Here is a 17,442-nt window from a genome sequence, read left to right on the forward strand (position 1 = left end):
AGCGACAATCTCCCGGTGCGCAGGAGACCGCTTCTGGGGTGCTCGGACGTCTCCCACAGCCCAAGTCAAGACCCGGTAAGTATTCCCCGGTGGGGGAAAAAGGGGGTGTGTGTGTGGCCCCTGTGAGTCTTGTGTGAGTACTGTGTGCGAGCTGGGTCTTGACCCTTATTCTTTTGTTTGTTAAGTTCGCATTTGCTGTTGGGAGGCGGTGGAACTGCGGAGCCGGGGAATAGAAGATGGGCGCACGTTTGTCGGCTCCGCAGAGGGGGATTTATTTCCAAGTTGTGGGTCTCCTTGAGGGTGGGAAGCACAAATATTCGCGTGGGTTGGTTAAGAGGCTTGTACGTTGGCTTTTTCTGCATTTTCCCCATATGTCCCCCGAAGATGTTCTTTCGGTGTCATTTTGGAATTCGGTCGGGTCCAAATTAACGGCTTTGGTAGTTCAGGGGGACAAAACAGCCGCTAAATTAATCCCGCTTTTCGTTCTAATTCGGACCGCTTTAGTTGAAAAGAGGGAAATGCAGAAGCAGCCAACGCAGCCTTCCCCAGTTTCTACAGTTTCCCCAGTTTCCCCAAACCCCTGCTCCTCGTCCCTTGTCCCTAAGTTGGGGGAGACCTGCGGAGCAACCCGTAAAACGCAGGGCTCTGAAGTCGGCAGTAGTCTCCCTGGCTCCCCAAGCCTCCCTCAGAACCCTTGCCCCGGTAGCCCTGGCCAAGCTGCCGGAGCCCTTACCCATTCCCCTACTTCCCCAGTTAATAACCCCAAGTTTTCCCCTGTCCAAGTTCCAAATCCCCAGTTTGATAAAGTTATTGATCCCCAGTTTCTCTCCCAGAACCCCGGTTCCCTTACACTCCCTCATTCCCAGTGTTCCCCTAAAGCTTCCCCTAAGTCTCCCCATACCCTACTTGATTCCCAAAATGGCCCCCGAGGGACACAAGATGGCGGAGACCGCATGGTCAGACCCCTCCCTTGTGCTCCTTCTTCCCACAATCCCTTCCTCCCCTCAAAGTCCAACCCCTTCCTCCCTAGCTCCTCCCTCTCTTCCTACCCTGACCCCTCCCACTTATCCACAGATGGTTCCTCCTCCTCGGGGGTGTGTCCCCAAGGCGTTACCACCCAAAACTCCACCCCTTCCGGCCGTTGCTCCTCCCTTCAACCCTCCCCCTCAGTCGGTCCTCCAGCCCCGCCTCTTCCGGCTTCTGGTTCCCACGCCCCTCCTCCCGGTTCCCACGCCTCCCCTTCCGGTTCCCACGCCCCTCCTACCAGTTCCCACGCTTCGGGAACCGGAAGTGACAAGCCTGAGGACCAGAACCCGGAACAGGTTATAATTCCCTTTGCCACACCGGTTAGTTTTAGAGGAAGGGGGGGGAGGTACCGAGAATGGGAACCCTTCTCCTTCCAAACAAAGAGGGAGCTGTGCAAGGCTCAGAAGGAGTTCGGCAGGAGAAGTGAATATTTTAAAGGCTTGTTAAAGGCCACCTTCTCCGCGAACGAGATGGTCCCCCACGATTTAAAGGAATTGTTTGCCTGCCTCCTTTCCCCAGCTGACTATAGGTTGTGGAAACAGAGGTGGAAGAAATCGTTGGAGGCCATCCTTCCTGAGCTGCTGCGCAGCGAGGAGACCGCGGTTGACGCGGATGAAAACCCCCTCTCCATAGATCACCTGTGCGGTGAAGGGAATTGGGGAAAGCCAGAAGAACAGGCCAGGGTCTTACCCCGGTCTGTCCTAATTAAAATAACAGAGGCCGCTGAGAAGGCATTTAACATCTTGCCGGGGGGGGAACCCCTCACGAATTTCTCTAACATCAAACAATCCCCCAATGAGCCCTTCAATATTTTTATCAACCGCCTGCAGGAACAAATTGAGAGGCAGGTTGATAAACCGGAGATGCAGGAGCAGCTAATTTTAGAAATGGCTAAAGCTAACTGTAACGATATCTGTAAGCAAGTCATTTTTAGCCTGCCTATGTATCCGCCGCCCACCTTGGATGACCTCATTGACGCCTGCGAGAAGAAGGTCCCGTTAATGGGGGCGTCCAGGGTGCCACCACCACCGCAAGTGGCCAGGAGACTACCGACAGCTGCAGTGACCCAGCACCCACCAGGCCAACTACCACCACCAGCTGGAAGGCCTCTGCAATGTTATCGCTGTGGGCAGCTGGGACACATGGCCCGGGATTGCACTGCTATACTTCCCTGCCCTGGACCTGCGAGGGGCAACATGGGGGGAAAAGGGGGAGAGGGAGTTTTTAATAAAAAAAACTAGGAGCGCGGCGCGAACCTGCCCCGCGCGAAGCTACAAATGGGGCAGGTATCGCAGAGGCGGGGGAGAACAAAAATCGGACATGGCCTATTCACTGGACGAGACATTTGGTAACAACGCGAGACATCCTCTTCCGGTCCCAGCGCTGGACGGTAGTAGCTGTGGACCCACTGGAGGGGAAGACAATGGACACCGGACGTGACAGTAAGTGCATCGCCATCGGGGACACCAAGCACACACCCCCGGAGATTGAGATTTCGCCGATCACCTTTTCGGGTGGTCCGGAGAACCTCATTCTCCTGGCGCGCTGCACTCATCCACCCTTCTTTCTGCCCAAGGGGCAAATCATTGCCCAATTCATACCAATACCTGAGCAGGTCCCAGTAGACGACCATGCACCAGGCGTCTACTGGGCAGAAGTGGTGGGTGAGGAAAAGCCCATTCTGGACTGCAGCGTCAAGCAGGGTGCAGAATCCTTTCAGATGAAAGGACTGCTTGACACGGGAGCGGATGTGACGATCATCCCCGAAAGGAGATGGCCGTCACATTGGGAGTTGCAACCCGTGGCAGGCAAGATACAGGGCATAGAGGGTACCCAATTGGCAAGAATTTCAAAGAGCGTGGTGCAAATTGCGGGGCCGGATGGGCAATTGGCAAATTTACGCCCATTTGTTGCTGACTATCAGGTTCCCCTGTGGGGAAGAGATCTCATGTCCCAGTGGGGGGTTAAAATCGAGATCCCGAAAACCCCTCGGGATTTTTAGAGGCGGCCACTGTAGAGCGCCCTTTCCAGAAATTAGATTGGACAACTGATACGGCGGTCTGGATTGACCAGTGGCCGCTAAGAAAAGATAAATTAAAGGCGCTCAACGAACTCGTGGAGGAGCAACTTAATAAGGGAAATATAGTAGAAACCACAAGCCCTTGGAATTCCCCGGTCTTTGTTATCCGTAAGCCGGGGAAGGATAAGTGGCGGCTCCTTCACGATCTTCGTGAAATCAACAAGGTCATTGTGGACATGGGACCCCTTCAACCAGGGATGCCTACCCCTACCATGCTCCCTCGAAATTGGAAATTGGCAGTGATTGATATTAAGGATTGCTTTTTTCAAATTCCCCTACACCCTGACGATGCCCCACGGTTTGCCTTCTCGGTGCCCACTCTTAACCGAGAAGCCCCAATGAAGAGATACCACTGGCGAGTGCTACCCCAAGGAATGAAAAATTCGCCGACCATCTGCCAGTGGTATGTCTCTTCATTGCTGTCTCCCGTTCGCGCCAAAATGGGGGAGGTCATCATCTATATGGATGATGTCCTAGTGTGCGCCCCCCATGACGATATGCTTACTCAATCACTTGACCTAGTGGTTAGAGTTCTAACATCTGCAGGATTCCAGCTCCAGGAAGACAAAGTTCAAAGGATGCCACCCTGGAAGTATCTGGGACTGAGGATTACTGAGAGGACCATTGTTCCTCAACAATTGGCTATCAACAGTAATCCAAAGACTTTGGCAGACCTTCACTCCCTGTGCGGGACCTTGAACTGGGTCAGGCCTTGGCTGGGCCTCACCACCGAAGACCTAGCCCCCCTCTTCATGCTTTTGAAGGGGGAGAAGGAGCTTAGTTCTCCTAGGACCCTGACTCCAGAGGCGAAGGAAGCACTGAGGAAGGCACAAATTGCTTTAATGGAAAGGCAGGCACATCGATATGAGCCGACCCTGCCGTTTGAGTACATTATTCTGGGAAGGTTGCCGCACCTGTGTGGGCTCATCTTTCAGTGGGATCAAGGCTCAAGGGACCCACTCTTGATCATAGAGTGGGTATTCCTGAGCCATCAACGACCCAAGAGTATCATCCGGCCACAAGAGCTGGTGGCTCAGCTTGTCAGGAAGGCTCGAGCCAGGCTCAGGGAGATGGCAGGGTGCGACTTTGCTTGTGTACGGGTGCCTATCAGCTTGTCTCGGGACAGGGCGTCCCCAGATAAGCTGACAAAGGAGATGTTTGAACAGCTGCTGCAGGAGAACGAGGCTCTCCAAATCGCTTTTGATAGCTACAGTGGACAAGTTTCAGTCCACGCCCCAGCACACAAATTCTTCAATGCTAAATTTAACATTATCCCAAGTTCAATTCGGAGTCGAAAACCCCTCAAGGCCCTGACAGTTTTCACTGACGCATCTGGAGCATCCCACAAGTCAGTTGTGACTTGGGTGGATCCTCAAACTCAGCGGTGGGAAGCGGATGTTAAGTATGTGGAGGGATCTCCACAGGTCGCTGAGTTGGATGCTGTCGTCAGAGCTTTTGAGAGATTTCCCGAACCATTTAATTTGGTTACAGATTCGGCATATGTTGCTGGGGTAGTAGCTAGGGCAGAGAATGCCGCCCTAAAGGAGGTCTCCAATCCGCAGCTGTTCGAGCTGCTTTCCAAGTTAATCTTTACCGTTTCCCACCGAAAGCAGCCATTTTTTGTGATGCACGTGAGGTCGCATACTGAACTCCCTGGCCCGGTAGCCGAGGGAAATGAGAGAGCTGATTCCCTCGCTACTCCTGTCACTATGGCTCAGCTCCCTGATGTATTCCAGCAAGCCAAGCTGAGTCATCAGATGTTCCACCAGAACGTGCCTGGGCTGGTCCGCCAATTCCACCTGAGGCGAGATCAAGCCAGAGCCATCGTGGCCACATGCCCACACTGTCAGTCCACTGCAATGCCCTCTCTGGGAGCTGGGGTCAACCCCAGAGGCCTGGGGAGCTGTGAGGTGTGGCAAATGGATGTCACACATGTCCCAGAATTCGGCAGGTTCCGCTATGTGCACCTTTCCATTGATACCTTCTCAGGTGCTATCTATGCCTCTGCCCACACAGGGGAGAAAGCCGAGCATGTATGTAAACACCTCATGCAGGCTTTCTCTGTGCTGGGGGTCCCCAAAGAGATCAAAACGGACAATGGCCCAGCTTATACCTCCAGGAAACTGGAGGATTTCCTGCAGGAGTGGGGAGTGACACACAAGAGAGGCATCCCACACTCCCCCACAGGCCAAGCGATTGTTGAGCGAGCCCATCAATCGCTCAAGCGCGTCCTTGTCCATCAAAAGGGGACAGTAAAGGGCTGCACCCCACAAGAACGGTTGTGCAAGGCCCTTTACACGCTGAATTTCCTGAACTGCTCCGACAGTGATCCCAACCCTCCAGTGGCCCGGCATTTTACATCTGCCAACAGCTACAAGTTGCAGCAGCGCCCTCCAGTGCTGGTCCGAGACCCCGAGACCCAACGAATTATGGGTCCCTTCGATCTGGTGGCCTGGGGACGGGGATACGCCTGCGTTTCCTCGCCCCAAGGACTGCGGTGGATCCCACAAAAGTGGGTGAAACCGTATGTCCCAAAACATCCAAGCAGGCCGCCAGATCAATATGAGGGTGCTGTCCCGTCCGAATAGGTCATCTCCGGACCCCCCAAGGAGGAGGAGGAGAAAAACCCCAAATCTTTATTTTAGAGATTCCTCTTTTCAGTTAAGTTATGTTTTGTGTTTGCTTTGTTTTAGAGAGAGCCATCCTTGAAGACATGACAGCCCCAAGCGTCGCCAAGATCATCTTTGGTGTGATGTTGATAGTTGCCCAGATGGAAGGGTGGATCGTGCCTCAGCCAAAGCAAAATGTGTGGGTCATGTTGGCGAAGTCCCTGCAGCGTGACGAGCTGTGCCTCTCCACCGGAGCAGCGGGAAACCCAATGTCAACCTGCCTGGTGGGGATCCCTTTGAAACCTGAAGAGTTTCCCGACTCCCTTACCACCTTGCTCCATGACGCCAACCGGGGAAGGCCGGCTCAACGTGTCGTCCGCTCAGCGCCGGTGTATAAGATCAGAAGGCCAGCGAAGAACCCCCTCCTCCTCTGGAGAGACTGGCAAGCCACGCTGGAGAAAGCGACCGTTGAGCCCCAAGAGTTCGACCTTCTGGATTCCTCCCCAGCGTCATTTTGTGTTCATTTTCGTTATTACCCTTCTAACCCTGCCCCCTATCCCAAAGTGGTGCAAGTCAACAAGCAGTTCCAGGCAGCCAAGTGGTGCCAGAACATCGCACATGTGAAGATGCCCTCAACCCTTAACCCTACCCCTCTTCAGTTGCCCAAAGGTTTATTTTTGATCTGTGGGGATCGGGCATGGGCAGGCATCCCCTCTCGCCTTCTCGGAGGGCCGTGCACACTGGGCCGGCTGTCCTTGTTTTCACCCAACACGACCCAAATCGAAAATTGGAGCCAAAAGAATAATTCGGCTATCAAGAAGCGCAGCCTGGACGACTTAGACCCAGACTGCGACTCAGAAATTTTCCATTGGAGTAAGCTAAAACGGGTAGCAGTGTCTGTTTTTCTGCCCTGGTTGGCCGCTGCTCAAGCCCTTGGAGAATTAGGCCAATTCGAGTGTTGGGTAGTAAAACAAGCAAATTTAACGTCAGCTGCGCTAAGCGACCTCCTCGAAGACGAGGAAATCACCAGGCAAGCCACCCTCCAAAATCGGGCGGCCATAGACTACCTGCTGCTCCTGCACAACCACGACTGCAGGGAATTTGAGGGGCTTTGCTGCATGAACTTGACATCAAAAAGTCCCTCCATTCGCCAGACCATCGAACAGATGAGAAGCATGGTCCACCAGATAAAACAAGAACATGAGGACTGGGCCACCAACATCTTTTCCAACTGGGGACTGTCCGGATGGCTCTCATCCATCCTGAAAACCGTTTTATGGATTGTTTTCATCATTTTTATAGTTTTAGTTGCGTTCGCCATCCTGAGAAGATGTTTAATTCAATCTGTTCTCCACCTTGTATCTCCTCCTCCCCAAGTTAATTTTGCTAGTGCTCCTTCTCCTCCTTCCTCCTCGCCTCCACCCTCTCCCTCCCTTAAAGACTGGTTCCCTGAGCCCTCTGCACCTCCTGCAGATGCAACCTCCTCTTTCTAAAAAAGAAAGGGGGAGATGTTGCCGCCTGTTCATTTTGTTCTGGTTATTAATTTAAATGGTTTGTTCCTGATGTTATTCCCCCCATGAGTTGTAATGGTTTTACCCGCTTGTCAGTTTTGTAAACCCCTCCCCTTTTTCCTGAATCTTCCTTGTCCATCACCCTGTTCCTGCCCCTGAACCCCATCAATCTATGTAAACCCCACCCCTTGTTCTAGCTCCTTCCCTGTCATTTATCCCTCACTCGAAGCCCCATTGGCATTGTGACTGCCGCCCCTCCCACGTGTTATTCCTATTGGTCCCCAACACTGTAAACCCTCCCCCCAACTCCTCCCCTGAGATGCCCTGATTGGTTCTTGTGTTTGTACCCTCCCCACCTTAAATTGGAGCGCACGGAGGTGCTCCTCGCTCAGACCGTCCTACCCTTGACCTTTCCAGTCCTTCCCCCATCCACTGCTCCCGACCCTGGAATAAAACCTGGTTTCTGGAGAGAACCTGGGACTCTGAGCCTCCTCCTTGCCTTCATCGGGCACCCACGACGCACCTGAGACCGCAGAGCTTGGTGGCTCGCAGGCTCTGAAGGTTCGGTCTGGGACAACGAGCTCCCAGACCGTTCCCCACTCTCGGCGCTGCCAGCGGCTAGGGAGTAAGAGCTAGCCAGGGCGAGGAGAGCCGCGGCAGGGGCAGCGTCATGGCCCCAATTATCTGCTTTAACGAGTCCCTTGGGAGCTTTGCATTGACACTCAGTGGGGCTCATCAATACTTTGAGATACTCAGGGCTTTTTCAGCTACTTTGGATTTTCCTTCCCACACTGAGTCTCTGGGAGGTTTTTGTGCAATCCTGGCCTCCAGTTCTCTCCTCCAAGGAGTCCATGAGGAGCCTGTGCTGGATGGACCTCAGTGGTATCCATTAATGCTTGGAGACACTTAGGGTTTTTCCTCTGACTTGGACTCCTGGAAAGGTTTGTGCGATCTCCTCTCAGGCTCTGAGGTTCAAGGGCTCAGCTCCAAATGCACCACGGGGCTCATTAGGATCAAGCAAATCCTAACAAACCATGGCTGTGCCTTGATTTCCCTCTGGTCTGGTGCAGTTCTTAGGAAAGTTTCCTACAATAGTTATGGAGAAATAATTCAAAGAGCTTCTAAGAAATATCTGTTCCTATTTTAAAGGGTGTCTTTTATTCCTGTTCTCTTTAGAGCAGAGGTGACTGCAGCATTCAGTGATGGATATCGATCCAGGGTCTCTCCTAAGGAGGTCTGGCCAGGTCAGAGAAGCTGTGCCTTGAGGTCTGACCCAGTGGGGACAACCTTGCTCCACATTCCCCAGCCCCATCCTGTCTCTCCTCACTCCCCTGGGACCTGCTTTGCTCACAGAACTGGCTGCACTCAGGCAAAGAGGGGTTTTCCTTCTTTGATTTTAGCAATCTAAAACTGCTGAGTTTCCCCATGGAAAACAGACACCCTCCTCAAGTGTGTGCCAAGGCCAAGGTGCCACCAAGGAGGTTCCCCTTCCCCAAGGCAGAACCACACAAGGAATGTTTCAGACACACAGGGAGTTCTACAATGAACACAGCCCCAGAGTTGGCTGAAGGCAGAATTAGAGCAGCTGCTGAAGGACAGACAAGCTTTGAACTCCTTGCAGCTGAAAGCACCAAGTGGGTTGTTGGGAGGTGTGTGAGTGAGGCAAGAGTGAGGGAAGGGAAATGCAGAGAGCCCTGGAAGTGTTTCTGTGCAGACAGGCTGCTGCAAGGGCAGGGTTGGACTTCTCTGGGGGGAACTGTGAGGGAGGTTGGGGCAGAGTGACCTCCCCAGTGACCTCGAGATGTCACACAGCCACCTGTGATGTCACAGCCCACTCAGTGGTGTCACACAACCTGCTCTTGGATGTCACACCACATTTCTGTGATGTCACATCTCTTCCTATATGCCACAAAACCACCTCGTGATATCACATATCCTCCTGTGATATCACACAGCAACATTTGATGTCATAGTTCACTCTGTGATGTCACAGTCAGTATTGTGATGTCATACAACCTGTCCTGAGATGTCACATGGCTCTTCTATGATGTCACTGCCCACTTTAGGATTTCATATCACCACCATGTGGTGTCACAGTCTGCTCAGTGATGTCACAACCCTCTCTGTGATATTCTCTATCTAACCTCTAGTGTCATAGTCCTCTCTCTGATATCGCCACCCACTAAGTGATATCACCCAGACCATGCTGTGATGTCATGCAGCCACACTACAATGTCACAACCTGCACTGTGATGTCACAGATCCCCTCTATGATGCTGTAGCTGCTCAGTGACCTCACACAACAAACTCTGTCATGTCACAGCCCCATCTGTGACCTCACACAACCCACTCGGAGCTGTCACACAGCCCCTTTCTGACATCACAGCTGCTCTGGGGCTCCAGGACACAGCCACAGAGGTGCTGCTGTGACACAGCCCCCTCTGGCACATCCCACAGCCCCTGGCAGTGCTGAGCCCCTGGCAGCTCTGTCTGGGCCTGCTCTCTGTGTCCCTGAGCTGCCCTGGCAGGGCCCCAGCCCTGCTGGGCTGTGCTCAGGAGCTGCTCCTGGCCAGAGCTGTCTCCCTGCTGTGGACTGTTCCCATGGCAACATCTGACCCATTGTTATGGTCTGTTTCCATGACAACCATCACAGCCCCTGTTGCTATGGTCAGTCCCTTGGCAGCTCCATGGAGACCCCATGCCAGGGGTGGTTGCCATGGACACCAGCTCAGGCCTGGAGCCAGAGTCCATTGCCATGGCAACCATTTGCAGTCCCATCCCCAGGCTCATGGGATCCCAGAGCCACAGAATTGGCTGAGTTGGGAGGGAGCCATGGGGATCCTCCAGTCCAACTGCTGGCCCGGCACAGGACACCCCAACAATCCCAGCCTGGGCCTGGCAGCGCTGGCCAAACGCTGCTGGAGCTCAGCCAGCCCTGGAGCTGGGAGCCTTCCCTGGGGAGCCTGTTCAGTGCCCCAGCAGCCTCGCGGGAAAAACCTTTTCCTCACATCCAGCCTAAACCTGCCCGCCTCAGCTCCAGCCGCTCCCTGCACTCCTGTCCCTGGGCACCAGAGGGAAGAGGTTCCCGCAGCCCCCAGCCAGGGACCCGCTCCCAAGGCTGCTGCCATGGCAACCAGGCCTGGCACCAGCTGGGATGCTCGGTTTCCATGGGCTGGGCTTCAGGAATGGCATTCCCCAATTTCCTGCTCCTGCTGAAACTGCGCTGCCGCTCGCTTCCCTCCCGCCTGCCATGGAAAGCACAAAAGGCAAAGATCCCAGGCTGGGAAAAGAACAATTTATTGAGAACAGCAACGAGATAAGGCAAAAACAGGAACAGAAACAATTTTGGTAACAGAAAGGATAAGACAAACCATTCACAGGGAAAACTAAAATACCACCAACTGACTCTTCCTGGCCATGTATTTCCTCCTGCCAAGAAAGGACACCCTTCTCTGGTGAGAGAGAGGGAGTCCTTTTCCTGCCCCTGGCAATGACCTGAGATGGGATTGAATATAATGGACCATGATCACAGTCTCACATTCCTTGATCCCACATCATGACATTGCCATGGGCAGGAAAAGGTACAGGTGTCTTCCCAGCATGGATCCCAGGGAACATGGATCACCAGGTCTCTTCCCAATGTGGACCCTCCATGGGCGGATGAAGCTGGAGCAGTGCACAAAGCTCTTCCTGTATTTTGAGGCACTTGCAGGGCTTCCCTTACCGGTGCCTCCGTTGGTGTCTGCCAAAGTTAGACCTGTCTGAGAAGCTCTTCCCACACTGGGGACACTTGTAAGGCCTCTCCCCAGTGTGGATGTGTTTGTGGGTATTGAGGTTGGATCTGTGGCTGAAGCTCTTCCCACATTCCCCACACTCGTAGGGCCTCTCCCCAGTGTGGATGCGCCGGTGGGTGATGAGGTTGGAGTTTTGCTTGAAGCCCTCCCCACAGTCGGGGCAGCGGAAGGGCCTCTCATCCGTGTGAATTCGCTGGTGCAGGACAAGATTGGAGCTGCTGTGAAACCTCTTCCCACACTCAGGACACTCGTAGGGCCTCTCCCCAGTGTGGATGCACTGGTGGACGATGAGTTGGGAGGTCCAGCTGAAGCCCTTCCCACATTCCCCACACTCGTAGGCCCATTCCCCAGTGTGGATCATCTGGTGGCAGATCAGTTTGGTGCTCGACCTGAAGCTCTTCCCACACTCCAAGCACTTGTAGGGCTTCTCCCCATCCTGAAGCTGCTCATGGACCACCAGCTCAGAGCCCCACCTGGATCTCTGGCCGCCTTCCCGGCACAGGGTGGGTCTTTCCTCCTCAGAGCACCCTGGGATGGGTTTGGAGCCCCTCCTCCTCCAGGATCTCTGGGGATTTTCCTCCCCATTAGATTCCTGCACTGTGGTGCTGCTCAAAACGGCCTCTTCCACAAGGTTCTGCCGTGGGGATTTGTCCTCCCTGGTCTCCATCCTCAGCTCCTTGTCTGGGGGAGGAAGGACAAGGAGAGGATGGGATTTGCCTCCGTGCCAGAGGGAAGGGGAAGGAGATCCCCCCAGTGCGTCCCCGGCAGGACGGCGTCGGCAGCGGGGTTGTCCTGCAGCCGGGGGCCAGGCTGGGCTGGGAGATGGAGCAGGAGAGAGGGGGAAAGGGGCACTGACTTCCTCCTCACCTGCCTGGGTGTCCTGGGGCATCTTCCTTTTCCTCCTTCTCCATCCAGCCTCCTCCATCCAGCCAAAGTTTAGTAATAAGAAATCCTGGTTTGAGGAAAATGCAATGCATGAACACATTGAGTTAGGTGTTTCTTTCTCTCAAAAGCTATCTCAAGAAGTCACCGGGCATCTGGTGCCCATATAAACCACCAAAACAGCAAGATTCAGTCTCCAAAAATACACAAATGGCCAAGATTCAGCAAAAACACCCATCCATGCGTTTACCCTCTCTGGTCTCTTCACTGTGGGGTCCTGGAAGCCCCCCCTGTCTGGATTGTTGTGGGTCAAGTTCGTATTGCTGTTCCCCATCTCTGTCTGCTGGGGCTCCTGGCAAGCCAGGAGGTTCCCCTTCTCTGGCCTCACCACTTTGGCATCCCAGGAGTCCTGCGTGGTCAGCACTGTTTGGGCTCCCTGGTTCAGGCTCCTGGGGTATCCCTGGGCCCCCTTGTCCATGCTCCCAACATCTGCAGGCTTCGGGAGCACCCCCAGCTCTGGCACTGCCCGTTTCTGCTGCCCCCATTGCCGCTTTCCCTGCCAGCCCCGCTGGTCCTGGGCCATCCCCACATGGCTCTGGGCTGACAATGCAGCCCCTGAGGCGGGCAGAGCAAGCCCCAGCACGGCGGGAGCCTGCATGCTCCGCTCCCTCGGCAGCCGCGCCCAGCCCCGGGCACAGAGCTCCGGCAGCCCCCATTGCCGCCCCCTCCCCAGAGACCCCCGGGGACCCCCGCAGCCGGGGCTGCCTCTGAGCCAGGCGGCCCCCGAGCCCGGCTGCGTGGCCAGGGGGGCACGGCGAGCCCGGGGCCTCTGTGCCAGCGCTTGTCCCGCTCTCCCTCAGCCTCTGCCCGGCCCGGCCCGGCCCCCCGAGCCCCGCCAGGCCCCGCACGGCCACGGCCGGCCCGGGCCGCTCTCCTCGGAGCCCGCTGCGGACACGGCGCCGGCCCGGCCACACGGACCCGCCTGTGCCGGGGGCCCACGGGCCGCCCAGCGCTGCCCGGGCCTCGGCCCCGAGCACAGAGCTCTGCCCGGGGGGCTCCCGGCCCGAGGCGGCGGCTCCGGGCCCGCCCGGCCGCTCCCGGCTCCCACAGCCCGCCCGGGGCCGCCCCGCCCGGGCCGGGCCTGCGCCAGCGCTCCCCGCACCCGCGGGGCTGCAAACCGCTGGGCACAGCTCACAAAAAAACATTCCCCCAGCCCCGCAAAACACCAAAATCACAACCGGCCATCAGCCCCCACAAAAAACAATCCAAACCCCAAACCCACAAACCGACGGCTTCCAGCCTCTCCTGCGCCTTCCCAGGGATCCCAAGGCCGCGGGAATGCCCCCGGAGCGCGACAGAAAGCTGCTCCAGCCCAGGCACTTTGGACACCCTGGGCTCTCCTCTGGGGGCCCTGCAACACCCGCCAGTGGAACCTCGCCCTGCAAAGGAACCATTTTGGTGCTCCCTGCGGAGGCCAGAACTGAAACTTTGTTCCTTTGGCCTCGGGCCGGAGACCCCCGGGCTGTTTTCTGCACACACTTCCAGCCCCCAGCGCTTGCTGCAGCCGCTCCCTGCAAATGTCCCACTGCCAGGGCCCTGGCCTTGCTGTCACCCGCTGGGGCTGGCCATGAACACAGCTCCTGCACTTGCATTTCCAGCTGCTGTGCAACCAGAGCTGAGGGATCTGCAGCTGCCTGAATGCAAAACCTGGCAGAGGAGCCTCTCTCCAGGGGGAAATCTCCCCTTCCTGAGCCAGCCCGTGGCAATGCTGCCATTCTCTGCTGCTGCTGCTGCTGCTGCTGCTGGGGCACTCGGGGCTCTGGCCGAGCAGGAAAGGTGACCCTGAGCCAGGAGCTTTCCTTGGCTGCAGCAAAGCCTCGGTGCACAAAGACCTTCCCGGCGCTGTGCTTGTTTGTTTTTTTAAATTAACTCCCCCTGTGAGCTGTGGGCAGAGCTCTGTAACTGTGTGTGACACTTGTCTGTGGCACTGTGGGGGTGGCCAAGGGCACCTTCCCCGAGCTGTGTGCAGAGGAATCCACAGCAGCCCAGGCCGGGGGTGCTCAGTGGCCGCTCAGTTCCGCTGACTGGACGCGGCTCTGGCCGCTTCCCTTGGAGCGTCTCCAGGGAGGGAACGCTGGGGCTGCTGGCCCGGCTGTGCTGTCACTGCCAGGGGAACGCTGGGGCTGCTGGCCCGGCTGTGGTGTCACTGCCAGGGGAACGCTGGGGCTGCTGGCCCGGCTGTGCTGTCACTGCCAGGGGAACGCTGGGGCTGCTGGCCCGGCTGTGGTGTCACTGCCAGGGGAACGCTGGGGCTGCTGGCCCGGCTGTGGTGTCACTGCCAGGGGAACGCTGGGGCTGCTGGCCCGGCTGTGCTGTCACTGCCAGGGGAACGCTGGGGCTGCTGGCCCGGCTGTGGTGTCACTGCCAGGGGAACGCTGGGGCTGCTGGCCCGGCTGTGCTGTCACTGCCAGGGGAACGCTGGGGCTGCTGGCCCGGCTGTGCTGGCACTGCCAGGGGAACGCTGGGGCTGCTGGCCCGGCTGTGCTGTCACTGTCAGGGGAACGCTGGGGCTGCCCCGCTCCTGCCCCACCCCATCAGCTCTGCCAGCGCCTCCAGGGGACACAAAGGCTGAGCCCAAGGGTGAGAGTTGCACAAGGGGCTGAGCTGGCATCTGGGACCCATTGGGATCATGGAGTGCAGCCCCCGGCCCTGCACAGACACCCCAACAATCGCAGCCTGTGCATCCCTGGCAGCGCTGGCCAAAGGCTCCTGGAGCTGCGGCAGCCTCGGGGCCGTGCCCATTCCCTGGGGAGCCTGGGCACTGCCCCAGCCCCCTGTGCGGGAAGAAGCTTTTGCTCATCTCCAGCCCAGCCCTGCCCTGGCCCAGCTCCAGCCGTTCCCTCGGCTCCTGTCCCTGCTCACCTGGGCAGAGATCAGAGCTTGCCCACAGAAGCTGTGGCTGCCCCTGGATCCCTGGAAGTGTCCAAGGCCAGGTTGGATGGGGCTTGGAGCAGCCTGGGATAGTGGAAGGTGTCCCTGCCATGGCAGGGGATGGAATGAGGTGAACTTTAAGGTCTCTTCCTAGCCAAGGCATTCTGTGATTCTGTGATTTTGGGGGAGATGCTGAAGCTCTGGCTCAGCTTTATCTCAGCAAATGTCTGGAGCCAGCAGCAGCCATGGGTGGGATCATCTCCTCCTCCCTCTCGCTGTGGCTGTAACTCACCCAAGGGCAGTGGTATAAATGAAATTGAAATTTGGGCGACTAGAGCTTTTGAGTTAACAGCAGTTTAATAACAAGAAAAAAAAATGATACCATTTAGTGAATTGAATACAAGAATACAATTTAATAAAAGAATACAATTTAGTGGATTGAATAGCAATTTGATATAGAAGGAATACAGTTTAGTAAAGGGTATAATTTAGTGACTATATTCATATTCAATAAATTCACTATTCATATGTATGAATATATATATGAATATAGCTTTCCAGTAAATATGATTAAAGCATAAGCAAAACTGACCGGGGTATGGAGAGGGCTTCTCAAGCCCCTTACATATGAAATAAAGCAATTCAAACTAAACTTATATACTGTATACTTATACATATTCATTCATGTTTCCAGTAAGTCTCCTCCAATTTCTAGTTCTTTAATTTTACATCACTGTTCTTCATGGTGCATGCTTCACTTGTTGCTACGGGGTCTTCAGTCTTCTTTCGGTGCTCTTTTGGACGAAGGCTTACACTCATCCTCGTTGTCCTCTGGATAACCTTACAGGCTGTGTGTGTGTGAACTAAGCGTTGTGTTACGTAAGTGAGCATTGTGCTCCACTAATTAGTCTTATATTTTATAATTTTCAGGCCCTCTGCCTAAAGTCATGCCAACTTTATCCATCTCAGGGTTGATTTTGTCTTAGGATATTTCTTATCTCAAAACTATATCCTGTACCTTAATTTTAACATGTAACATCTGTAGAGGGGTACATCTGCCTTGTAACACCAATTCCTTTGATTGCTTCTAATAATAACTTTTCAAATAGTTACACTTTAGTTAGCATGAATCATTTCCATTTATTACAGGAGGGTGTGAAAACAGGAGCATTGTTTGGTGTGGCCTCCTCTCTGCCTTTCACACCTTTCAGTGCTTTGAGCCAGCCAAGAGCTTTCTCCAGGAGTGCAATGAAGCAGCTGTTGCTGCTCCCAGCTCTGGCTCTTCCCAGTCTCTGCCCCTGCCTGGTTTTGTCCCTCTTGCTGTGCCCTCTGTTCCCCCAGGGGGCTGCCCCAGGCTGAGGGATCAGATCCAGGCACTGCTGCTGCTCCCTGGGGACCAGCCCCAGTTTGGTTGTTGCTGTCAGTGCCAGCAGAAGCGGTGGCTGGAGCAGCGGGTGCTGACAGTGGCCCAAGGCCCGGGGCTGGAGGGGTCCCTGGGCTGGGGCTGGGAGGGAGCTGCCCCTTGTTCTCCCTCTGCCTCCCGCAGAGCTGGGCCGGGCACAAGTGGGGCAGCAGAGCCAACAGGGAGCCTGCGAGTCTCTTGCAGCCGTGCCTGCTCAGAGTTTGGCCTTGGAGCTTCAGGTGGGCAAAGGCAGCTGCTCTGCTCCCTCTGCGTGTGCCCGTGTTCAGCAGTGCTGCTCCATCAGTCTGTGCCCAGCAACGGGGAAAAGCCTCAGCCCTGCAGGGCCAGGAGCTGCCGGGCTCTGCCTGAGCAGCTCAGCCAGTGGGAAGGGAGCTGCTCCACACGGGAACCAGGAGCAAAGGACATGCCTTTTCTAGGACATGGTTTCTGTAAAAACAAAAAACAAAGCAACAAAAACAAACAAAAAAAATACGAAAAAAATATGAAAGATAAAAATTACTCCCAAATGTGTAGTGAAAAATCTTCTATAACTCTGGAGTAAGAAAGAGGTAACTGATCTTTTGAAAAAGAGAACTCAGCTTTGATTTTAGTTACTTAGTTTGTACACGTGGAAAGGATCCATTAGCTGCCTTCCTTTACAGATTTTATGGATGTTTTCCAATATTAAGATATTTTGCACTGCAGTTAAAGGAATAGGAAATTGAAATACATGTTCTTCATGACTGTGTCTTGAGTGTCAGAATTTTGCAGTTTGAAACTTGGACCTAAAGTGTTGCAAATGGAAGTGATAAATCCCAATGGACTGAGGGAATGCAGCTTTTCCTATGGGATGTGCAGCACTCCAAGGACTTCCTCAGTTGGGCTGTGGCTGCTTGGAGCTTTGTCCTGTGCCACTCTGGGATGTCATGAAATGGGACTTCACCTGCCACCAGCCCAGGTCACGCTCTGCCACCCCAGCTCCTTGGACCTTGTGTCCCCAAAGAAGACACAAGGTGTTTCTGCTGCTCCACCTTTGCACAGATCCACAGAGAGCTGGGATTATCCCAAGTCTCGTGTCTCCATTGTGCCATATTCCGAAAGAACCAGCAGCCCATCCCGACGAATATGGTGAGTTATGTGGGTGGTTGTCAGCTCCCTTTCCTGCCTAGAAATCCTGAAACTGCTTCTAAATGCTGTTCCCTTCAGC

The 17,442-nt window shown here is 55.0% G+C and overlaps 2 protein-coding genes across 2 annotated transcripts; both read left to right on the top strand.

Annotated features, from left to right (window-relative positions):
• Positions 1-940: 940 nt before the first annotated feature.
• LOC147645800 (endogenous retrovirus group K member 5 Gag polyprotein-like) lies at positions 941-2,281 on the top strand. Its single transcript, XM_086874209.1, has one exon. The coding sequence runs from the start codon at positions 954-956 to the stop codon at positions 2,265-2,267; it is 1,314 nt and encodes a 437-aa protein (XP_086730335.1). The 5' UTR covers positions 941-953; the 3' UTR covers positions 2,268-2,281.
• Positions 2,282-5,774: 3,493 nt separating this feature from the next.
• Positions 5,775-7,862, top strand: LOC147645801 (uncharacterized). Its single transcript, XM_086874210.1, has 2 exons — positions 5,775-7,190; positions 7,779-7,862. The coding sequence occupies exons 1-2, from the start codon at positions 5,775-5,777 to the stop codon at positions 7,860-7,862; spliced, it is 1,500 nt and encodes a 499-aa protein (XP_086730336.1).
• Positions 7,863-17,442: the final 9,580 nt, after the last annotated feature.

Source organism: Cyanistes caeruleus, unplaced genomic scaffold (genome assembly GCF_971803275.1).
Source record: "Cyanistes caeruleus unplaced genomic scaffold, bCyaCae1.hap1.1 HAP1_SCAFFOLD_169, whole genome shotgun sequence".
NCBI classification, from domain to species: Eukaryota; Metazoa; Chordata; class Aves; order Passeriformes; family Paridae; genus Cyanistes; species Cyanistes caeruleus.

Excerpts from the sequence above, each read along its gene's own strand:
- LOC147645800 (XM_086874209.1), top strand. The coding sequence starts at position 954 with ATGGTCAGACCCCTCCCTTGTGCTCCTTCTTCCCACAATCCCTTCCTC.
- LOC147645801 (XM_086874210.1), top strand. The coding sequence starts at position 5,775 with ATGTTTTGTGTTTGCTTTGTTTTAGAGAGAGCCATCCTTGAAGACATG. Across the intron at positions 7,191-7,778 it reads CCTCTGCACCTCCTGCAGAT|GCTCTGAAGGTTCGGTCTGG; the intron begins GCAACCTCCTCT and ends GGTGGCTCGCAG.